Source organism: Caloenas nicobarica, chromosome 35, assembly GCF_036013445.1.
Source record: "Caloenas nicobarica isolate bCalNic1 chromosome 35, bCalNic1.hap1, whole genome shotgun sequence".
In the NCBI taxonomy this organism is placed as follows: Eukaryota; Metazoa; Chordata; class Aves; order Columbiformes; family Columbidae; genus Caloenas; species Caloenas nicobarica.
The window spans coordinates 968,723-988,747 of record NC_088279.1 but is presented as its reverse complement, the minus strand read 5'-3'; the positions used below and the strand labels follow the sequence as shown (position 1 = coordinate 988,747).

General features: G+C 49.2%; 1 protein-coding gene across 1 annotated transcript; it reads right to left on the bottom strand.

The window, feature by feature from the left end:
* Window positions 1-343: 343 nt before the first annotated feature.
* LOC136000810 (E3 ubiquitin-protein ligase TRIM7-like) lies at window positions 344-16,858 on the bottom strand. The gene is made up of 7 exons (XM_065654798.1): window positions 16,305-16,858; window positions 13,712-13,798; window positions 12,380-12,604; window positions 9,796-9,818; window positions 7,151-7,257; window positions 6,991-7,023; window positions 344-4,681 (listed from the first exon to the last, which is right to left on the bottom strand). The coding sequence occupies exons 1-7, from the start codon at window positions 16,806-16,808 to the stop codon at window positions 4,155-4,157; spliced, it is 1,506 nt and encodes a 501-aa protein (XP_065510870.1). The 5' UTR covers window positions 16,809-16,858; the 3' UTR covers window positions 344-4,154.
* Window positions 16,859-20,025: the final 3,167 nt, after the last annotated feature.

Sequence of the window (20,025 nt, the reverse complement as noted above, 5' to 3'; positions counted from 1 at the left end):
ATTCCCTTGACTATTATTTTTTTCCATCCCTTAAAAATTCTATTCCCTTGACTATTATTTTTTTCCGTCCCTTAAAAATTCTATTCCCTTGACTATTATTTTTTCCCTTCCCTTAAACATTATTTTATTCCTCCCTTTAAATATCATTTTATTCCTTCCTTTAAATATCATTTTATTCCTTTAAATATTATTATTAAAAAAAAAAAGTCACTCATCCCACACTTAAACCCCAAAAAGCCCCAGAAACCCCCCAAAAATCCCCGATCCCCCCCCAAAACCAAAGTTTTCCATCCATGACCAGCCCAGACGAACATCAAATTACTGGATTTTAGGGTTTTTTGGGTTATATTTTTTTGCACAGCAACTTTTATTTCCCCACTAAACAGCGCGACAGGGACGGGACAGCCTCGCGGGGTAGAAGCGCGCGCGGGATCGCACCCAAACCTACGGGTTTGCCCCCAAATTTCCCCAAAATCCGCAAAATTCCCGAGACATTCCGGCTTTGCGGCCTAGCCGGGATGATTCCCACAGCCGCACCCCTCCCCAAAACCCCCAAATCCCCGTTTTTCACCCCAAAACTCGCCTCTGCGGGTGCTCAGCCCTGACGGGGGGGACGCGATGAGGGAGACCGTTGGGTTTTGGGGGGGATTTTTGAGGCGTTTTTTGGGGGTTTTGGGTTTTATTGTTGCTCTCGGCAGCAAAAACGGGTTCAGATCTTTCCCAAAAAAGCTACAGGGGAGCTAAAAAGTGACAAAAATCAGCGTGGGGGTCGGTCCATCCCCTCCCCACGTGGGTTTTTGAGGCGCAAGAAAACCGGCGGGTTCGGGGTGGGTACAAATAACCCCAAAAAGCGGCTTTTTCTACCCCGGTTTCCACACGAACTCCAATGAAATGAACCCAAAATACACGGGGTGGCTTCCAAAAAAAGAGACTGGAAACTCGTGACAGGAAAATGAATCGCGGAAAGACTCAAAACTTGTAAATGTGACAGAAAAATGAATCGTGAAAGGACTCAAAACTTGTAAGCGTGACAGGAAAATGAAACGCGAAGCCAAACGAGGGATAATTTTGAAATTTGGGGGCGTTTCCCGAAGCGGAAAATGGCGAGTTTTGAAAAGCCGAAGGGCAAAAAGGGGCCGGAGACGTTAATTACGACTAATTCACGGGGTTAATTGCAAAGGGAGAGGGAGGAACCCACGTAAAAGAGCCAGAAGAAGGGGAAAACCCTCTCGGTGAAGGTGCTTTTTGAGGCGCAAAAGAACCGGCGGCTTCGGAGCGGATACAAGAAAAACCCAAAAAGCGCCTTTTTCTCCCCGGTTACCTCACGCGGGTTTTTGGGCTCTTGTCGCACAAAAATGGCAGGTTCTGGGTGGATATAAAACCCCAAAAAGCGCCTTTTTCTCCTCAGTTACCTCACACAGGTTTTTGGGCTCTTGTAGCACAAAAATGGCGGGTTCGGGGTGGGTACAAATAACCCCAAAAAGCGGCTTTTTCTACCCCGGTTTCCACACGAACTCCAACGAAATGAACCCAAAATACACGGGGTGGCTTCCAAAAAAAGAGGCTGGAAACTCGTGACAGAAAAATGAATCGCGGAAAGACTCAAAACTTGTAAATGTGACAGAAAAATGAATCGCGGAAAGACTCAAAACTTGTAAGCGTGACAGAAAAATGAATCGCGAAGCCAAACGAGGGATAATTTTGAAATTTGGGGGCGTTTCCCGAAGCGGAAAATGGCGAGTTTTGAAAAGCCGAAGGGCAAAAAGGGGCCGGAGACGTTAATTACGCCTAATTCACGGGGTTAATTGCAAAGGGAGAGGGAGGAACCCACGTAAAAGAGCCAGAAGGGGAAAACCCTCTCGGTGAAGGTGCTTTTTGAGGCGCAAAAGAACCGGCGGCTTCGGAGCGGATACAAGAAAAAACCCAAAAAGCGCCTTTTTCTCCCCGGTTACCTCACACGGGTTTTTGGGCCCTTGTCGCACAAAAATGGCAGGTTCTGGGTGGATATAAAAACCCAAAAAGCGCCTTTTTCTCCTCAGTTACCTCACACGGGTTTTTGGGCTCTTGTAGCACAAAAATGGCGGGTTCGGGGCGGATACAAAAAACCCCAAAAAGCGGCTTTTTCTACCCCGGTTTCCACACGAACTCCAACGAAATGAACCCAAAATACACGGGGTGGCTTCCAAAAAAAGAGACTGGAAACTCGTGACAGAAAAATGAATCGCGGAAAGACTCAAAATTTGTAAATGTGACAGGAAAATGAATCGCGAAAGGACTCAAAACTTGTGACAGAAAAATGAATCGCGGAAAGACTCAAAATTTGTAAATGTGACAGAAAAATGAATCGCGGAAAGACTCAAAATTTGTAAATGTGACAGGAAAATGAATCGCGGAAAGACTCAAAACTTGTAAGCGTGACAGAAAAATGAATCGCGAAGCCAAACGAGGGATAATTTTGAAATTTGGGGGCGTTTCCCGAAGCGGAAAATGGCGAGTTTTGAAAAGCCGAAGGGCAAAAAGGGGCCGGAGACGTTAATTACGCCTAATTCACGGGGTTAATTGCAAAGGGAGAGGGAGGAACCCACGTAAAAGAGCCAGAAAAAGGGGAAAACCCTCTCGGTGAAGGTGCTTTTTGAGGCGCAAAAGAACCGGCGGCTTCGGAGCGGATACAAGAAAAACCCAAAAAGCGCCTTTTTCTCCCCGGTTACCTCACGCGGGTTTTTGGGCCCTTGTCGCACAAAAATGGCAGGTTCTGGGTGGATATAAAAACCCAAAAAGCGCCTTTTTCTCCTCAGTTACCTCACACAGGTTTTTGGGCTCTTGTAGCACAAAAATGGCGGGTTCGGGGCAGATACAAAAAACCCCCAAAAGTGGCTTTTTCTCCCCGGTTTCCACACAAACTCCAACGAAATGAACCCAAAATACACGGGGTGGCTTCCAAAAAAAAGAGGCTGGAAACTCGTGACAGAAAAATGAATCGCAGAAAGAGTCAAAATTTGTAAATGTGACAGAAAAATGAATCGCGGAAAGACTCAAAATTTGTAAATGTGACAGAAAAATGAATCGCGGAAAGACTCAAAATTTGTAAGCGTGACAGGAAAATGAATCGCGGAAAGACTCAAAACTTGTAAATGTGACAGAAAAATGAATCGCGGAAAGACTCAAAACTTGTGACAGAAAAATGAATCGCGGAAAGACTCAAAACTTGTAAATGTGACAGGAAAATGAATCGCGGAAAGACTCAAAACTTGTAAGCGTGACAGAAAAATGAATCGCGAAGCCAAACGAGGGATAATTTTGAAATTTGGGGGCGTTTCCCGAAGCGGAAAATGGCGAGTTTTGAAAAGCCGAAGGGCAAAAAGGGGCCGGAGACGTTAATTACGACTAATTCACGGGGTTAATTGCAAAGGGAGAGGGAGGAACCCACGTAAAAGAGCCAGAAAAAGGGGAAAACCCTCTCGGTGAAGGTGCTTTTTGAGGCGCAAAAGAACCGGCGGCTTCGGAGCGGATACAAGAAAAACCCAAAAAGCGCCTTTTTCTCCCCGGTTACCTCACGCGGGTTTTTGGGCCCTTGTCGCACAAAAATGGCAGGTTCTGGGTGGATATAAAAACCCAAAAAGCGCCTTTTTCTCCTCAGTTACCTCACACGGGTTTTTGGGCTCTTGTAGCACAAAAATGGCGGGTTCGGGGCGGATACAAAAAACCCCAAAAAGCGGCTTTTTCTACCCCGGTTTCCACACGAACTCCAATGAAATGAACCCAAAATACACGGGGTGGCTTCCAAAAAAAAGAGGCTGGAAACTCGTGACAGAAAAATGAATCGCGGAAAGACTCAAAATTTGTAAATGTGACAGGAAAATGAATCGCGGAAAGACTCAAAACTTGTGACAGAAAAATGAATCGCGGAAAGACTCAAAACTTGTAAATGTGACAGGAAAATGAATCGCGGAAAGACTCAAAACTTGTAAATGTGACAGAAAAATGAATCGCGGAAAGACTCAAAACTTGTAAGCGTGACAGAAAAATGAATCGCGAAGCCAAACGAGGGATAATTTTGAAATTTGGGGGCGTTTCCCGAAGCGGAAAATGGCGAGTTTTGAAAAGCCGAAGGGCAAAAAGGGGCCGGAGACGTTAATTACGCCTAATTCACGGGGTTAATTGCAAAGGGAGAGGGAGGAACCCACGTAAAAGAGCCAGAAGAAGGGGAAAACCCTCTCGGTGAAGGCGGCGGTGAAGGTGAAGATGGGCGCCATGTTGTCGGCGTTGTAGAACGCCACCCAGCCGCCCTCGTAATCCAGGTACACCCCGATTTTCCGCGGGCGCTCGCACAGCGACAGCGGCGTCTCGGGGGACGTGAACGCCTGGTACTGGTCCCAGTTCTTCCCTTTCCAGTTCAACCCCACCGCCCAGATCCCCTCCTCGGGGGCGAAGTCGATTTTTTCCTTCCTCCTCACGGACTCGCGAGCGGCGCCCAGGACCCAACTCTCCCCGTCACCCACCTCGACCTCCCAGTAATGACGCCCCGAGGAAAAACCTTCGGCCGCCAGCACCGAGAAGGAGAAATCGAAGCGTTTGGGGTTGGGGGGCAGGTCCTGGGGGGCCCCGCGGAGCCGGACGCTGCGTTTGTCCTCGGACAGCACCAGGTACGGGTTGGCGGTCTCGGGGTCCAGGGACAGGTCGCCTGCGGGACGGGAGAAAACGCGGCGGGAGGAAGACGGGAAGAGAAACGGAAGGATTAACGCTCCTCGGGGGCGGGGAGAGCCGATTTGGGGGCCTACGCGTGGATTTTGGGGGCCTACGCGTGGATTTTGGGGCCCTACGCGTGGATTTTGGGGCCATAAAGGGATGTTGGGCCCTAGAAAGGGATGTTGGGGCCATAAATGGAGTTTTGGACCCTATAAAGTGATTTCAGGGCCATAAATGGAGTTTTGGGCCCTATAAAGGGATTTCAGGGCCATAAATGGAGTTTTGGGACTTATAAAGGGATTTTTGGGCCCTATAAAGGGATTTTTGGGCCCCATAAAGGGATTTTTGGGCCCCATAAAGGGATTTTTGGGCCCCATAAAGGGATTTTTGGGCCCCATAAAGGGATTTTTGGGCCCCATAAAGGGATTTCAGGGCCCCATAAAGGGATTTCAGGGCCATAAATGGAGTTTTGGGCCCTATGATGGGATTTTGGGCCAATAAAGGGATTTTTGGGCCCCATAAAGGGATTTCAGGGCCATAAAGGGATTTCAGGGCCATAAATGGAGTTTTGGGCCCTATGATGGGATTTTGGGCCAATAAAGGGATTTTTGGGCCCTATAAAGGGATTTCATGGCCATAAATGGATTTTGGGGCCTATAAAGGGATTTTTGGGCCCTATAAAGGGATTTTTGGGCCATAAAGCGATTTCAAGGGCCTTATAAAGGGATTTTGGGCCCATAAAGGGATTTTTGGGCCCTATAAAAGGATTTTTGGGCCCTATAAAGGGATTTCAGGGCCATAAAGGGATTTTTGGGCCCTATAAAGGGATTTTTGGGCCCTATAAAGGGATTTCAGGGCCATAAAGGGATTTCAGGGCCATAAATGGAGTTTTGGGCCTTATGAAGGGATTTTTGGGCCCTATAAAGGGATTTTTGGGCCCTATAAAGGGATTTTTGGGCCCTATAAAGGGATTTCAGGGCCATAAATGGAGTTCTGGGCCCCATAAAGGGATTTCAGGGCCATAAATGGAGTTTTGGGCCTTATAAAGGGATTTCGGGGCCCATCAAGGGATTTCGGGGCCCCATCAAGGGATTTTTGCGCCTATAAAAGGGATTTTGGGCCCTATAATTGGATTTTGGGCCCCATAAAGGGATTTTGGGGCTCTATAAAGGGATTTTTGGGGCCCTATAAAGGGATTTTGGGGCTCTATAAATGGATTTTTGGGGCCATAAAGGGATGTTGGGGCCTATAAAGGGATTTCAGGGCCATAAATGGATTTCGGGGCCTATAAAGGGATTTTGGGGCCCCATAAAGGGATTTTTGGGGCCCCATAAAGGGATTTCAGGGCCATAAAGGGATTTTTGGGCCTATAAATGGATTTCGGAGCCCAGAAAGGGATTTCAGAGCCCTATAAAGAGATGTTGGGGCCCTATAATTGGATTTTGGGGCCCTATAAAGGGATTTCGGGGCCCTATAATTGGATGTGGGGCCCTATAATTGGATGTTGGGGCTCTATAAATGGATTTTTGGGGCCATAAATGGATTTTTGGGCCTATAAAGGGAATTTGGGGCCTATAAAGGGATTTTGGAGGCCTATAATGGGATTGTGGGGCCCTATAAAGGGACTTTGGGGCCCTATAAAAGGATTTTTAGGCCCTATAAACCGATTTGGGGCCCTAGAAAGGGATGTTGGGCCCTATACATGGATTTTTAGGCCCTATAAAGGGATTTTTGGGTCACAAAGGGATTTTTGGGCCCTATAAAGGGATTTTTGGGCCCTATAAAGGGATTTTTGGGCCCTATAATTGGATTTAGGGCCCCATAAAGGGGATTTTGGGCCCTATAATTGGATTTGGGGCCCCATAAAGGGGATTTTGGGGCCTATAAAGGGGATTTGGGGGCCCTAAAAATGGATTTTGGGCCCTACGGACGCAGAAAAAACCTTTTTTCTTGTCACTTGAAAAAGAAACCGGCGCAAATCTCAACATTTAAACCCCCACAAGAGCGTCGGGAACTGGGGCCGCGCAACCCAAAAAACGGGGGAAAAAAAATCGAGATTAATGGCAGGAAAAATTTATCCCGCCCCAAATTGATGAAAAAAGAGCCCGACGACGTCCCCAAAGGAAAATTAAAGGTCACAAAGTCCATTTTTGAGGTAAAAAAAAATCAACCCCGGGGTGTTCCGAAGGTCTCTTGGCTCCGCGGAGTCACGATTTCCCCAAAATTCCCCAAAATTCCCCAAAATTCCCCAAAATTCCCCAAAATTCCCCATAAAAACTTGCGCCAATTCCAGGTCGGCCTCACCTGTGTCGTTCTCCAGCTCGAAGCGCAGGTTTTCTGAAGGAAAAAACACAGAAAAAACCACAAATATTTGGTTCCTTTTGCGTGCATTGGGGGGGTCAAATGGAATTTTGGGGCGAGGAGGCAGCGGTTTGGTTAAAAAAAGGGGGTTTTTGGGGCTGACCCTTGAATTCCAGCAGAACCTCCTTGAGCACCGAGCTCTTCTGGGAAAAACTCTTCAGCTTCTTCTCCAAATCCGAGAAACCCGCGTCCGGTTGGGAGAAAATCCAGCTGGGAAATGGGAAATAATCGAATTAGAGAGAAAATTCGGCTGGGAAATGGGAAATAATCAAATTATAAAGATCCAGCTGGAAAAACGGGGAAATAATCGAATTATAAAGAAAATCCAGCAGGGAAATGGGAAATAATCGAATTATAAAGATCCAGCTGGGAAAAGGGGGAAATAATCGAATTATAAAGAAAATCCAGCAGGGAAATGGGAAATAATCGAATTAGAGAGAAAATTCGGCTGGGAAATGGGAAATAATCGAATTATAAAGAAAATCCAGCAGGGAAATGGGAAATAATCGAATTATAAAGAAAATCCAGCAGGGAAATGGGAAATAATCGAATTAGAGAGAAAATTCGGCTGGGAAATGGGAAATAATCGAATTATAAAGAGAATAAAAAATAGGGAGAGGAAAGAAATACAGAATAAACATAGTGAATAAATACAGAGAATAATAAATAGATATAAAAATAACAGGCAAAATAATGAACAGAATCAGAGGGAATTATTAATAGAATGGAAATAAATGGAGAGTAAATAAAGTGAATAAATAAAATACAGATAATAATAGGTAGATATAAAAATAATAATGAACAGAATCATAGAAAATAATTAATAGAGAGAGGAAATAAATGGACAATAAATCAACTTTAAAAGTGAATAAAGAAAATGAAGACATACGATATACAAAAAATAATAAATAGAATCAATAGTAGCTGTAAAAATAAATATTAAGTAAATTAAAAAGCAAATGAATAAAGTGAATAAGGAAAATAAATAATATATGTAAAAATAATAATTAAAACAATATAAACAGAATTTAAAATATATAAATACATAAAATAAATACATAAAATAAATACATAAAATAAATACATAAAATAAATACATAAAAATTCCAAAAGCTAATACATAAAGTTAATAATTAAAATAAATATAATAAATATATAAAGTAACAAAAATAATATAGTCAGAATAAAAATATATAAAGTTAATAATTAAAATAAACATATAAAATAATAAAAGTAATGTAATCAGAATAAAACCATATAAAATAAATGCATTAAATAATAAAAATAATATATAATAAATGATATAGAACCAAATATAATAAACACATAACATATAAAATAAATCATGTGTACAAAAATTATAATAATTAAAAATCATTTCCTAATGAATGTCAAGTGTCCCCAGCAGATTTGGGAAGGAAATTTCTGCCCAGGGGGGATTTTGCCCCAGTTCCCACTGGTTTTCGGGCGCCCCGTCCCAGTTCCCACTGGTTTTCAGGGACCCGTCCCAGTTCCCACTGGTTTTCAGGCATCCCAGTTCCCACTGGTGGTGGGTGACCCGTCCCAGTTCCCACTGGTTTTCGGGCGCCTCGTCCCAGTTCCCACTGGTTTCAGGTGTCCCAGTTCCCACTGGTTTTCGGGCATCCCAGTTCCCACTGGTTTTCGGGCGCCCCGTCCCAGTTCCCACTGGTTTTCAGGCACCCGTCCCAGTTCCCACTGGTTTTCAGGCACCCGTCCCAGTTCCCACTGGTCTCCAGGCGCCCTGTCCCAGTTCCCACTGGTCTCCAGGCATCCCAGTTCCCACTGGTTTTCGGGCGCCCCGTCCCAGTTCCCACTGGTTTTCAGGCACCCGTCCCAGTTCCCGCTGGTTTTCAGGCACCTGTCCCAGTTCCCACTGGTCTCCAGGCACCCGTCCCAGTTCCCACTGGTCTCCAGGCTCCCTGTCCCAGTTCCCACTGGTCTCCACGCGCCCTGTCCCAGTTCCCACTGGTCTCCAGGCATCCCAGTTCCCACTGGTTTTCAGGCGCCCTGTCCCAGTTCCCACTGGTCTCCAGGCATCCCAGTTCCCACTGGTTTTCAGGCGCCCTGTCCCAGTTCCCACTGGTCTCCAGGCGCCCTGTCCCAGTTCCCACTGGTCTCCAGGCGCCCTGTCCCAGTTCCCACTGGTCTCCAGGCGTCCCAGTTCCCACTGGTTTTCGGGCGTCCCAGTTCCCACTGGTTTTCGGGCGCCCCGTCCCAGTTCCCACTGGTCTCCAGGCGTCCCAGTTCCCACTGGTTTTTGGGCGCCCCGTCCCAGTTCCCACTGGTTTTTGGGCGCCCCGTCCCAGTTCCCACTGGTTTTTGGGCGCCCCGTCCCAGTTCCCACTGGTTTTCGGGCGCCCCGTCCCAGTTCCCACTGGTTTTCGGGCGCCCGTCCCAGTTCCCACTGGTTTTCGGGCGCCCCGTCCCAGTTCCCACTGGTTTTCGGGCGCCCCGTCCCAGTTCCCACTGGTTTTCGGGCGCCCCGTCCCGGTTCCCACTGGTTTTCGGGCGCCCCGTCCCAGTTCCCACTGGTTTTCAGGGACCCGTCCCAGTTCCCACTGGTTTTCAGGGACCCGTCCCAGTTCCCACTGGTTTTCAGGCATCCCAGTTCCCACTGGTGTTGGGTGACCCATCCCAGTTCCCACTGGTTTTCAGACGCCCGTCCCAGTTCCCACTGGTTTTCGGGCGCCCCGTCCCAGTTCCCCCAGTTTGGCACTGGTCCCTCACCTGCCGCCAGCCGGGGCCACAACCTGGAAAACAAACAGAAATTCCACATCAGAACAAACCCCAAAACTCGGCACTTTCAGGTGATTTTTTGCCTCCCGACCTTCACAACTTTGGTCGCTAGAAACTGAGTTTTGGTCCCTAAAAATTGGATTTTTTTGGCCCCCACAACTAAATTTTTGGCCCCCACAAATTCTTCTTCCGCACAAATAAATTTTGGCCCCCCCAATAATAAACTTTTGGCCCAGAAAGAGATTTTTTGGGTCCCTACAAATGCATTTTTAGCCCTACAAATGGATTTGGGGTCCCTATGAACAGCGGTTTTCTTCCCCAAAAATGGATTTTTGGTCCCTAGAAACAAATTTTTTGTCCCCAAAAGTGGATTTTTGTCCCCGGAAGTTGATTTTGGCCCCTACAAATGCATTTTTTGGTACCAATTAATGGATTTTTTGTACCAATTAATGGATTTTTTGTCCCCATAAAACCATTTTTTGTCCCCGAAAGCGGATTTTGGTCCCCATAAGTGGATTTTTTTCTCCCCATAAGTGCATTTTGGGTCCCCCACGAACACATTTTTTGTCCCCAAAGTGGATTTTTGGTCCCTAGAAACGCATTTTTGTCCCCACAAGTGGATTTTTGGTCCCTATAAACACATTTTTTACCCCTACGAGTGCATTTTCGGTCCCTATAAACACCTTTTTTGCCCCCAAAAGCACATTTTCGGCCCCCAAAAGCGCCGTTTTGGTCCCTATAAACACCTTTTTTGTCCCCAAAAACGCATCTTCGGTCCCCACAGCCACATTTTCAAGCCCCAAAAGTCAATTTTCGACCCCCAAAAGAGCATCTTTGGTCCCCATAGACACATTTTCAACCCCCAAAAGCACATTTTCGGCCCCCAAAAGCACATTTTTGGTCCCTATAAACACCTTTTTTGGTCCCCACAGACACATTTTCTACCCCCACAAGCGCATCTTCGGTCCCCATAGCCACATTTTCAACCCCCAAAAGCACATTTTTGGCCCCTATAAACACCTTTTTTGTCCCCACAAGCGCATCTTCGGTCCCCATACCCACATTTTCAAGCCCCAAAAGGCGATTTTCGACCCCCAAAAGTGCATTTTGGGTCCCCACAAGCGCATCTCTGGTCCCCATAGCCACATTTTCAACCCCCAAAAGCACATTTTCGGCCCCCAAAAGCACCTTTTTGGGCCCTATAAACACCTTTTTGGTCCCCACAAGTGCATCTTTGGTCCCCATAGCCACATTTTCAACCCCCAAAAGCACATTTTCTACCCCCAAAACCACCTTTTTGGTCCCTATAAACACCTTCTTTGTCCCCAAAAACGCATCTTCGGTCCCCATAGCCACATTTTCAAGCCCCAAAAGTCCATTTTCGACCCCCAAAAGCGCATCTTTGGTCCCAATAGACACATTTTCAACCCCCAAAAGCACATTTTTGGTCCCTATAAACCCCTTTTTTGTCCCCACAAGCGCATCTCTGGTCCCCATAGACACATTTTCAACCCCCAAAAGCACATTTTTGGCCCCCATAGACACATTTTCAGCCCCCAAAAGCACCTTTTTGGTCCCTATAAACACCTTTTTTGTCCCCACAGACACATTTTCTACCCCCACAAGCGCATCTTCAGTCCCCATAGCCACATTTTCAAGCCCCAAAAGTCCATTTTCGACCCCTAAAAGTGCATTTTCAACTCCCAAAAGCGCATCTTTGGTCCCCATAGACACATTTTCAACCCCCAAAAGCACCTTTTTGGGCCCTATAAACACCTTTTTTGTCCCCAAAAACACATCTTCGGTCCCCATAGCCACATTTTCAATCCCCAAAAGCACCTTTTTGGTCCCCACAAGTGCATCTTCGGTCCCCATAGCCACATTTTCAAGCCCCAAAAGGCGATTTTCGACCCCCAAAAGTGCATTTTGGGTCCCCACAAGCGCATCTCTGGTCCCCATACCCACATTTTCAACCCCCAAAAGTCCATTTTCGACCCCCAAAAGTCCATTTTCGACCCCACAAGCGCATTTTCAAGCCCCAAAAGCGCATTTTCGGCCCCCAAAAGCGCATTTTCGGCCCCCAAAAGCGCATTTTCGGCCCCCAAAAGCGCATTTTCGGCCCCGATAAACACCTTTTTTGTCCCCAAAAGCACATCTTTGGTCCCCATACCCACATTTTCAAGCCCCAAAAGCGCATTTTTGACCCCCAAAAATGCATCTTGGGTCCCCATAGACACATTTTCAAACCCCAAAAGCACATTTTCTACCCCCAAAAGCACCTTTTTGGTCCCTATAAACACCTTTTTGGTCCCCACAAGTGCATCTTCGGTCCCCATAGCCACATTTTCAAGCCCCAAAAGTCCATTTTCGACCCCCAAAAGCGCATCTCTGGTCCCCATAGCCACATTTTCAAGCCCCAAAAGTCCATTTTCGACCCCTAAAAGTCCATTTTCGACCCCTAAAAGTCCATTTTCGACCCCTAAAAGTCCATTTTCGACCCCTAAAAGTCCATTTTCGACCCCCAAATGTCCATTTTCGACCCCCAAAAGCGCATTTTGTGCGCGCGGCCACTCACCGGCGCGTCGGGCGCTGCGGTGTCGCCGTCCTGGCCGGGCTGCAGCAGTTTGTCCAGCTGGGCCATCTGCTCCAGCAGCCGCTCCAGGGCCTGGTCGCGGCGCCGCTCGACCTCGCGCTGCAGCTGCTCCAGCCGGCCCAGCAGCACCTGCTCCTTCTCCTCCAGGAAGGCGCGCAGCTCCCGGCACTCGCACACCACCTTCTCCCGCTCCAGCTCCGTCTGCTTCTGGAAATACAGAGAAATATGGGGAAAAATGGGTGAGAAATCGTGAAATTGGCACTCGGAAATACCTTCTCATGTTCGGCTTCCGTCTGCTTCTGAAATAGGGGAAAAAAGGGTGAGAAATCGCGAAATCGGCACTTGGAAACACCTTCTCATGTTTGGCTTCCGTCTGCTTCTGAAATAGGGGGAAAATGGGGAAAAAAGGGTGAGAAATCGCAAAATCGGCACTTGGAAACACCTTCTCATGTTTGGCTTCCGTCTGCTTCTGAAATAGGGGGAAAACGGAGAAAAACAGGCGAGAAATCCAAAAATACAGCAGACACAAATACCCCAAATTGGCCACCACCTTCTCCTGCTCCAGCTCCGTCTGCTTCTGAAAATACAGCGAAATATGGGGAAAAACGGGTGAGAAATCGCAAAATCGGCACTGGAAACACCTTCTCATGTTTGGCTTCCGTCTGCTTCTGAAATAGGGGAAAAACGGAGAAAAACGGGCAAGAAATCCAGAAATACAGCAGGCACAAATACCCCAAATTGGCCACCACCTTCTCCCGCTCCAGCTCCGTCTGCTTCTGGAAATAGAGAGAAATATGGAGAAAAATGGGTGAGAAATCCTGAAATCGGCACTCGGAAACACCTTCTCCTGCTCCAGCTCCGTCTGCTTCTGGAATAGGGGGGAAAAATGAGGAAAAACGGGTGAGAAATCGCAAAATCGGCACTCGGAAACACCTTCTCCCGCTCCAGCTCCGTCTGCTTCTGGAATAGGGGGGAAATGGGGAAAAACGGGTGAGAAATCGCAAAATCGGCACTGGAAACACCTTTTCCCGCTCCAGCTCTGTCTGCTTCTGAAAACAGGGCAAAACAGGGTGAGAAATCCTGAAATCCCATTTTCAAACACACCCCAAATCGGGGAGAATCCAGGTGAGAAATGCTGAAATCTGCTTTACACAAATACCCCAAACCCACCCCCCAAATCGGGGAAAAATCAGGTGAGAAATCGTGAAATCCAGTTTATACAAATACCCCGGATCCCCCCGAAATCGGGGACAATCCCAGTGAGCGCGAAATCCTCATGGTTTCCCCAAAAACCCCTAAAATTGAGGAACTTACCAGCAAAGCTTCGCTCCGTCTCTCCCTCTCGGCCTTGGCCTCTTCGCACCCTTTCCTCATGAAGCTCAGCTGCTCCTGCGGCACCTCCTAAAATCAAAAATAACTTTAATTTATCGGGAATCCTTTTATTTGCGACCTGGAATGGGGAGGGGAGGGATGGGGGGGTGGGTTCCCTGCTAAAATGGGTCAAATTTCATCAAATTTGGGGGGGTTTTTTTAAGCCGGAGAACGTCACAAACGCAAATTGAAGTCAGGGTGGCAGCCGCTCGTCCTTAATCCTTATTTTTGGCCGTGGCAAAAAAGCCAAAATTTCCCCAACCGGCCCAAAAAGTGTCGCTTAAAACCACCTGAGCAGTTCAGAGGAGGAAAAAAGGGCGGAAATGCAAAAAAAAAAAAAAAATCAAATAAATCAATATAATAAAATAAATAAAAATCAAATTCAAGGCGATTTTTAAGCTCCACAGCTCTAAGGGTTGATTTTCACATCTTAGATGGGGGAAAAGCGGCCAAAACACCCCAAAAATCCGCCCGAAAGCCACCGAGATGGAGGGACCGGCCGCCCCCAGGCTGCTCATTAAGTTAATTAACGGCTTATTAATGCAAACCTCGTTTAAGTCATTTGAGCTCGGAGGAAGAGGGAAAAGCGCGTAGGGACAAAACACGGCGGGGATTTGGGGAGGGAGCAGATAAATAATAATAATAATAAAGAAATACATTTATAAATCTGTACATCTATAATTTGTAAATCTATAATTGGTAAATCTATAACTTATAAGTCTGTAACATATAAATCTGTAATCTGTAAGTCTATAACTCCTAAATCTGTAAATCTATAAGTCTGTAATTTATAAGTCTATAATTTGTAAGTCTATAACTTGTAAGTCTAGAACTGGCAAATTTGTAATTCGTAAATCTGTAAATCTAGAACTGGCAAATTTGTAGTTCGTAAATCTGTAAGTCTAGAATTGGCAAATTTATAATTCCCAGAACTATAAGTCTATAATTCCCAAATCTCTAATTCCCAAATCTCTAACTTATAGATAAAACCCAAAGCCGCAGCGATTTCGCCGCTTTTAGCCGGCTGCACAAACCACGCGCCCGGCGATAACGCAGAATTTAAGCAGCAAATTAATAAAAAAAGGTTGGAAGTAAGGGGGTGGGGGTTGCGAGTGGACCCCGAGGGGCAACGATCTGGGGCTAAAAACACACAAAAAGGGATTCAGGAGCGGAAAATGCAAGCGGAGGGTCCCAGGATGCAGCGCGATGGTTCCTCCTCCGAAACATCCGCTTGTCCATCCGGCATCTTGCGCTTTTCCTCCCGCCGGCAAAAACGAGGCCGCGGCCGCTCGGGGTCGGGCCAACCCGCTCAAAACGCCTCGTAATTAGTAATTAGTAATTAATTCCAGCGGGGAAGCCCCCGCAGCGCAGCCTGGGGGGATCTCTGCGGTGTTGGAAGTTTTTTTGCTGCGTATTTACTCTGCGTCACATTGTCAAATGCCCCGTGAGGGGGTTTTTTTTTGGGGGGGCGGGGGGGAAGCGGCTCCTGGGGGATTTCTGCTCCGTTTTAGTCAAAATTGTACAAAAAATAAGCCCCCCCCGATCCCTGAGCGTTTCTGCCCGGGCAAGAGGGATGAAAGCAGCAATCACCCCCCTCCCAGTATCCTCCCAGTTAAACCCAGTTCCGTTTGGCACGAGGGACAAACCCAGGGTGTCCCTGTTTGGGGGGGGTTGAGTTGGGGGTTAAGTGGGGTCACTTTTGTACCCCCCTACATAAGGGGGGGGTCCCTATTGCACCCAAGGCACCTGGGGAGGGACTCCCCCCAACATGGGGTGGCCTTATTGCCCCCCCAATCCGGGCTGGGGGGTGTCCCTGGTGTCCCCCATTCTGGGGGGAGCTGAGAAAGGCCCCCCCCGGGGTGGGGGTGTCCTCACTGCACCCCAAAAATCACAGAGAGGACGCTGACGGGGGGGGTCCCTTCCTGCACCCCACCTAATCCAAGGGGGGGTCCCCATCTCCCTTCACCCCCAATCCAAGGTGGGGTCCTCATCTCTCTGCCACCCCCCAATCCAAGGGGGGGTCCCCATCTCCCTTCTACCCCCTAATCCAAGGGGGGTTCCCCATCTCCCTGCACCCCCCCCAATCCTTGGCGGGGGGGGGTCCTCATCTCCCTGCCACCCCCACAGGCGTGTCCCTACTGCCCCCCCAATCCAAGGGGGGGGTCCCCATCTCCCTCCTACCCTCTAGTCCAAGGGGCGGAGTCCCATCTCTCTTCACCCCCAATCCAAGGGGGGTCCTCATCTCTCTGCCACCCCCTAATTCAAGGGGGGGTCCCCATCTCCCTGCACCCCCCCCAATCCTTGGGGGGGTCCTCATCTCCCTGCCATCCCCACAGCGGTGTCCCTACTGCTCCCCCAATTCAAGGGGGGGTCCTCATCTCCCTGCCAACCCCCCAATCCAAGGGGGGGTCCCCATCTCTCTGCCACCCCCCAAATCCAAGGGGGGGGTCCCCATCTCCCTTCCACCCCCCCTAACCCAAAGCGGGGGGGTTCCCCATAACCCCGTCCCCTCCGTCCAGGCCTGTTCCCCCCTCACCTCCGCGGCGTGGGCCGCCTCCTCGGCGGGCAGCACGGTGTGTGCCCGGTGCTCCCGGGACAGGTGACACACGACGCAGACGGCCCGGCGATCCTGCACGCAGAACAGCCGCAGCGGTTCCCCGTGCCGGGGGCAGCGCGGGGGCCCCGGCGGGACGGCGGCGGGAAGCGGCGGAGACGGAGCGGGAGGCCCCGGGGGAGCCTCGGCGAGGCCCTGCGGCAGCCCCAGCTGCCGGACAATGTGGACGATGTTGCCCAAAGAGCGGTTGGGGCGGAAGAGCCGCTGCGGCACCGGCTCCCGGCACTGCGGGCAGCAGAGCCGCCGCGCCGAGTCCTCCCAGCACTGGGTCACGCAGGCCCGGCAGAAGTTGTGGCCGCACTCCGCCACCAGCACCGGGTCGTTGAAGTACTCCAGGCACACCGGGCACGTCAGCTCGTCCTGCAGGCTGCGGGCCGCGGTGCAGGGAGCCGGCGGGACGGCGGGGGGAGCGGGCGGCGCCTCCATGGCAGGTTGGGAGGACGAGCGCGGCCACCCACCTCCGCTCCGCGCCGGCGCCGCCGGCTGACTGAGGCGGGTGGGCGGGGTTGGGGGCGTGGCCACGCGTGCGCGGGGCGAGGGCGCGGCGTGATTGGCGGGCGGGGAGGAGGGGGCGTGGCCTGGGGGTTGTGGGCGGGGCTATGGGGGTTCCTGTAGGGAATGGGGGGCGGTTCCTATAGGGAATAGGGGGTCGTTCCTATAGAGAATGGGGGGGCGGTTCCTATAGGGAATAGGGGATGGTTCCTATAGGGAATGGGGGGGCGGTTCCTATAGGGAATAGCGGGTGGTTCCTATAGGAATGGGGGGGCGGTTCCTATAGGGAATGGGGGGCGGTTCCTATAGGGAATAGGGGGTGGTTCCTATAGGGAATAGGGGGTGGTTCCTATAGGAATGGGGGGGCGGTTCCTATAGGGAAAGGGGGCGGTTCCTATGGAGGTGAGCAATTTCTATAGGGAAAGGGGGCGGTTCCTATAGGGAATGAGGGGGCGGTTCCTATAGGGAATAGGGGGCGGTTCCTATAGGGAATGAGGGGGCGGTTCCTATAGGAATGAGGGGCGGTTCCTATAGGGAATAGGGGGCGGTTCCTATAGGAATGAGGGGCGGTTCCTATAGGAATGAGGGGCGGTTCCTATAGGGAATAGGGGGCGGTTCCTATAGAATGGGGGGCGGTTCCTATAGGAATGAGGGGTGGTTCCTATAGGGAATAGGGGGCGGTTCCTATAGGGAATGAGGGGCGGTTCCTATAGGAATGAGGGGGTGGTTCCTATAGGAATGAGGGGCGGTTCCTATAGGGATGGGGGGGCGGTTCCTATGGAGGGGAGCAGTTTCTATAGGGAAAGGGGGCGGTTCCTATAGGGATAGGGGGTGGGTCCTATAGGAATAGGGGGCGGTTCCTATAGGAATGGGGGGGCGGTTCCTATAGGGAATAGGGGGCAGTTCCTATAGGAATGGAGGGGCGGTTCCTATAGGGAATAGGGGGCGGTTCCTATAGGGAATGAGGGGCGGTTCCTATAGGGAATAGGGGGCGGTTCCTATAGGAATGAGGGGGTGGCTCCTATAGGGAATAGGGGGTGGTTCCTATAGGAATGGGGGGGCGGTTCCTATAGGGAATAGGGGGCGGTTCCTATAGGAATGGGGGGGTGGTTCCTATAGGAATGGGGGGCGGTTCCTATAGGAACACACAGCGTCGGCCCCTCCAGTGCTCAAAGATCCCGAAATCGGGGGAAAATTGGGGTGAAAAAACGTTAATTCGGGGCCTTGCGGGTTGGGGGGTCTCCTGGGTGGGGGGGGAATGGTGCCCGCTTCCAAAATGGCGGCCTCGCCCTCAGGGCAGGGCCAGAGGGAACATGGCGGCGGCCGGCAAGATGGCGGCGCCTCCCCCATTGCCGCCAGCGGGGCTCCGCTCAAGATGGCGCCCGGGGCTGAAGCTCTGGCGTCCATCTTGGGTGAGGGCAGCCAGCCGGCGTTGCCACGGCAACGGGCCCTGTCGGCGGGACAAGGCCTCTCAAAACGGTCATTTTTGAGGCAGTTTTGGCTTTTAAACACCCTCCCCTGGCTCCAAATGGAGCGGGTTTGGCCCCAAAGTTCTCCCTAATGAGTTTATCACCAATAAATTTATAGCGATTTCCCTGAGGAAAATGTTCCCCCCACAGAGGGGCAGGAAAACCCCCAAACCATCATTTTTTCCCCCCAGATTCCGAGGCAAAAACCACCTCACCGGGCCGCCAGCGAGAATTCGTCGCTTCGCAAAGTCGTTTTGTGTGAGGAAAATGGATTTTTCTGCACCTATTGCCCCAATTCGCGGCGGGACGACAGCAAAAATAAAGTCGTTAAATGAGATTACGACGCCCGTTTTCTCCATTTGTACGATAATTGTATTTTAGATTGGGTTTAGATCCTGGCCGGCGTGCGGGATTCAGGGGGGTAATAATAAAGTAATATGTAAAATAAGAAAGTAATAAATAAGATAGATAAGAACTGGGAAGAAAATAGATGGCAATGAAGCAAAAAAAAAAGGCAAAAAACCCGCATTTGTCCAAGTGGTTTTGTCCCCCGAGGGGATTTTGCCCCCGGCAACGAGGACGAGGCACAAAAATCATATTTGGGCACAAAAATCGCCCTATTTGAGCACAAAACGCACCGTGTTTTGGCGAAAACCCACCGTATTTTGGTGCAAAAATCACCGTGTTTTGGCGCGAAATTCACCGTATTTTGGTGCAAAAATCACCGTGTTTTGGCACAAACCCCACCGTATTTTGGTGCAAAAATCACCGTGTTTTGGCGCAAAATTCACCGTATTTTGGTGCAAAAATCACCATGTTTTGGCGCGAAATTCACCGTATTTTGGTGCAAAAATCATCGTGTTTTGGCACAAAATTCACCGTATTTTGGTGCAAAAATCACCGTGTTTTGGCACAAACCCCACTGTATTTTGGTGCAAAAATCACCGTGTTTTGGCGCGAAATTCACCGTATTTTGGTGCAAAAATCACCGTGTTTTGGTGCAAACCCCACCATATTTTGGTGCAAAAATCACCGTGTTTTGGCGCAAAATTCACCGCATTTTGGTGCAAAAATCACCGTGTTTTGGCACAAACCCCACTGTATTTTGGTGCAAAAATCACCGTGTTTTGGCGCGAAATTCACCGTATTTTGGTGCAAAAATCACCGTGTTTTGGTGCAAACCCCACCATATTTTGGTGCAAAAATCACCGTGTTTTGGCGCAAAATTCACCGCATTTTGGTGCAAAAATCACCGTGTTTTGGCACAAACCCCACCGTATTTTGGTGCAAAAATCACCGTGTTTTGGCGCGAAATTCACCGTATTTTGGTGCAAAAATCATCGTGTTTTGGCACAAAATTCACCGTATTTTGGTGCAAAAATCATCATGTTTTGGCACAAACCCCACCGTATTTTGGTGCAAAAATCACCGTGTTTTGGCACAAAATTCACCGTATTTTGGTGCAAAAATCACCGTGTTTTGGCACAAAATTCACCGTATTTTGGTGCAAAAATCACCGTGTTTTGGCACAAAATTCACCGCATTTTGGTGCAAAAATCACCGTGTTTTGGCACAAACCCCACCGTATTTTGGTGCAAAAATCACCGTGTTTTGGCACAAAATTCACCGTATTTTGGTGCAAAAATCACCGTGTTTTGGCACAAAATTCACCGTATTTTGGT

What these genes read in the sequence shown, in the direction of transcription:
- LOC136000810 (XM_065654798.1), bottom strand. Translation starts at nt 16,808, where the DNA reads ATGGAGGCGCCGCCCGCTCCCCCCGCCGTCCCGCCGGCTCCCTGCACC. An exon ending in CCGCAGCGCCCGACGCGCCG is followed by an intron (nt 9,819 to 12,379) that starts GTGAGTGGCCGC and finishes TTTGTTTTCCAG; the next exon opens with GTTGTGGCCCCGGCTGGCGG. An exon ending in GTGGCCCCGGCTGGCGGCAG is followed by an intron (nt 7,258 to 9,795) that starts GTGAGGGACCAG and finishes CCCATTTCCCAG; the next exon opens with CTGGATTTTCTCCCAACCGG.